General features: G+C 40.7%; 1 protein-coding gene across 1 annotated transcript; it reads right to left on the bottom strand.

Annotated features, from left to right (window-relative positions):
• Positions 1-1,672: 1,672 nt before the first annotated feature.
• Positions 1,673-3,712, bottom strand: mrps33 (mitochondrial ribosomal protein S33). Its single transcript, NM_001304243.1, is given in 3 exon segments — positions 1,673-2,504; positions 3,091-3,315; positions 3,670-3,712. Coding segments are annotated over 2 exon segments (321 nt in total). The 5' UTR covers positions 3,306-3,315; positions 3,670-3,712; the 3' UTR covers positions 1,673-2,398.
• Between the last annotated feature and the right edge of the window lie 379 nt (positions 3,713-4,091).

Genomic DNA, 4,091 nt, shown 5'->3' with positions numbered 1-4,091 from the left:
TTACAGAGGGACATGGCGACAGAAGGGGGAGACAGAGATTCAAGAAATAGCTACATGGGAGAGGATTGTTGGAGTACATTATAATGTTGTTGTTTCCATGACAATTTATATAGTTTTATTATTACAATAACGATGTTTTGTTATTGCAACACCAGATTTTTATTTAACTAATGGCTCCTCAGGTAATTGCATTAGCTGTCTGCACCTAGTGAAAAGGACTCTTGAAATAATATACACACATTAACACAACATATTTATGGGCACCACGTTTTGAAGGCCTAACAAATTCACACGAAAGTATAAGAGTTTGAATATACCTTTCATTTGACATGAGGATACAGGAATTATAAACATAGATGAATCCAACTGCAAGTTCAGAAGGTAACAGGCATGCAACCACATTTGATTAACAAAACAAAATAAACATAGTGATGGGGCCTGTAAAGAAACACACTTTTGGTATTATGAATTTGTATTTAATTTGATGTTTTTTTTCCTATTGTATGTATACTGTGTATTGCGTTGTGGTTGGACCCCAAGAAAAGCTTTGGCTAATAGAGATCCTAATAAAATACACCAAAATGCCATTAAGTCCATCATGAAGTGTCTCAAAAGTCTGCCCTGTCAATAACAAAGGCACATTCCTCTGCTCAGACACTGGTGATGCCTGACAAAACTGACAAAAAGTATCAGCCAACCACATCTTGCTTTAGCAACCTTTAATCCATAATCCAGTGGATGACAGGCATGAAACAATTGGTTGATACTTGCAGTGTCTGAGCGGAGCAGTGTGACCATAACCTCCATGTCCTCCTCTCTCCTCTTTGAACCTACCATTCTGACTGAACACCAGCTCCTTTGGACATTCACAAAACAGGTACGGTATTATCATTTCAAATCTGAAATGTAATGCATTCACCACTCAAGTGTCTGACCAAAGTATGCTTGGAATGATGGATTAACCACATGTCTTTGAAGTAGCGTTCTGGTTCTGTAGTGGCCAAACAGCAGAGAGGAAATGTGTGGCCCTCGTGGCCTGGGATTGGACAGGGACAGAGATGGAGCCCAGCAATATCATCCCCTACAAGGCCGTCGTTAGGTCTCCTTGGAGATCAGCAGTAAATCATTCTGGTTTATTAGTTCAACAATTACTGGTTTGAGTTGAAGAGGGAATTTCATAAGTGCTGACTGAAGTATTTAAAAGATTCTGTACAAAGGACTGGTCCAAGACCCCATCCAATGTGTTCTCTAATCTAATAAAAAACATTACAGGAAAAGACTGTGTTGTTGTCCTCATGATTCTTTCTCGCTTTTCTAAAAGGCAAATGCTGTGGCCGGGTGCTGCAGACGCTCAAGTGTGCAAAGAATGTTGGACAAGTAACCAACATTTCGCCATCTCTAAACCCTGAATCGACAACGTAAAAATACATGCTGCTGTACCCTTAAGCAACCCTATGGCCAGGTTGCACTTGTGTCACTACCCACAGAACGACAATGACAGCTGGTGCTAACCACTCTTAGACAGGAGCCAGCTCACAACATTGTGTCAGGCATATTGTTACGGCAGGCAGTACATTGCTTTTTCTCCACTAACAGGACAGTCAATCCTATAAGACTTTCCAGAGCAGATCTGAGTGGTCAAACAACCAGTTATTGAGAACAAATGGTTTGTGTGTAAAGGCAGACTTTAATGGACACATTTGACACTGTAATTATCTAGTAACAACATAGTATGACAGCACATCATTGTACCTGCATGGTAATAAAACAATCCCAAAACCAATACTGACCTCCTAGACATTTTATATTTATTGTAGAATTTTATTTATGATAACTTCCGCGGGGTGGTAAACCCTAAACAGATGGGGTGGTAAACCCTAAGTCCAAGCTTTGTCCCAGTCAATGTTAACACCAATGTGAATAAAATTGACACATAATGAAACACCTTGTAAAGTAAAGAATATTTTGTTTCATAAACAATGACCATTGTCACCAAATATTTGCTAGAAGATATTCTGTAGTGGGATGATTCGAAAAGGATCTTTGCCTGTATTTGCACAGTTGGACAAATCTGACATTTCTTCCTCCACTAATTGGTCCTTTGATCAATTACATTAAATCTTTTCACATCAGATCTTGTTCAGAGAAGATCGGATTGATCAGAAACAGTGAGAGAAAACAAACCTGAATTGGTCAGTCCGTGTAAACGTAGCCTTTTAACACACACAAACACATGTAGCTGCTTCAAGGCTCAACGTGACTCAACGTTCAATACGAACTACCTGAGTGGAGTTCCATGTTAGTTCCGAACGCAGTGACCCCATTCCTCTAGTATCCAATGGCAACAAGACGAGTTCCGATGACCTGCAGGTTGTTTGTGACAGGGAAGAGGGGTAGACTATTTCTTCTTGGTTGCTCTTTTTCCCTCGCCCTTTTTGGGTTTCCCCTTGCCTCTCAGCTTCCTGAGCCGACGCATCTCCTCCTTGAAGTCCTCGTGCTCATCTCTGGCAGAGAAACAAGGAGAAAATGTTACGGATGTGGGCACTGCAGTTTGTTAATGAGGTTTCAGCAGTAGAAGCCAGTGCCGACTATCCATTGCATTTGACAAGTTACTGTTTCTACTGGGCTGCATCAGGCTACCATTTAAAACATGTTATGAAGATTGCAATGAAAATGAATCTGGATAAAAATGCAGGAAAACAGAAATAATTCAGACTGAAGGAAAAGCAGCCAACAAGTGCTCAGTATATGTGGGAACTCCAAGACTGTTGGGAAAGCATTCCAAGTGACTACTTCATGAAGCTGGTTGAGAGAATGCCAAGAGTGTGCAAAACTCTCATTAGGCAAAGCGTGGCTACTTTGAAGAATCCCAAATGTAAATGGATTTTAATTTGTTCACATTTTTTTTGGTTACTATGTGATTACATGTGTTATTTCATAGTTTTGATGTCTTCACTATTATTCTACAATGTGCCTTGACAGAGTAGGTGTATCCAAACTCTGGACCGGTACTGTACATATTAAGGCAATTTAATGTTAACTCAAATCCACCCACAATCCCACAGGACTGAATTAACTGGGTTAGTCTACCTGAAGAGTCCCATGTATCGTAGCTTCTGCGTCAACGCGTAGTAGACCTTGTGCTGAGGGTACCAGTCAAACACCTCCTTCTTCTTGGCCATGGGTGGCTCCTTGAAAAGCTGGACCACCTTCAAGGACTTCGTGTCCGTAGGACGCACCACATCCCCAAAGATACGTGCGCTGAGACGCGCCATACGCACAGCGTAGTTAGACAGACCAGCCATATTCAGCTAGCTGTAATATTAAAGGCAAGAGAAGCGCAGCAATATTGGTGAAATATGAACTTCATAACATACATTTTTTTGTTTTAAAAACAAGCATGTTAACATAACCAGAACCAAAAAATTTAAGGACAGCACAATTTTAAAACATACTCCAGGAAGCGATGAATGTCAAAATGGTTAATACTAATGTAGTGTATTCATAGCCATGCATCGATACATACTATGAATTTCTGTGACTTCTGTAGCTTTCCTATATCCAACGTACATACATTAGCAGCATTTAGACGATAGTAGCATGTTACGGTCTTCAGTAGATGCCAAGTAATTTTTATTTTATTTATATTTCGTAAAATCTGTCGCTAACCTTCAAGCATGCTGTTGTATGCTTTCTTGGGAACCACCGGTCTGGAAGGTGAGTGCTATTTTGGATCCTTGGCCCATCTCCATGCTGCGCATGCGTCTGATATCGCCCAATCACTATTCAGCATCAGTCTCGAGCGCCGCTGCGGATTATCGTTTTCGATTTACGTCAGGCAAGGCTGCTAAAACTCAGTAAACCTATCAAACCATCTGCTAAATAGCGTATGGGCGAAATTCAACGCATGCGCAACATGGGCACGCTCCAAGGATCCAGAATAGCACTCACCTCGCTTCCAGCTACTCTTAAGTGCGCATATGCAGATAGATGAATCTGATTGGGTTTCGTCTCTGTATTTTTCTCAAACTGATGTGTTGTACCTCACTGTCAGTTAGTACTGAAATATATGATAAAAAAAGAAAAAAGTC

The sequence above is a fragment of the Esox lucius genome, chromosome 14, assembly GCF_011004845.1.
Source record: "Esox lucius isolate fEsoLuc1 chromosome 14, fEsoLuc1.pri, whole genome shotgun sequence".
Lineage (NCBI taxonomy): Eukaryota > Metazoa > Chordata > Actinopteri > Esociformes > Esocidae > Esox > Esox lucius.
This window is presented reverse-complemented; position numbering and strand designations above follow the sequence as displayed.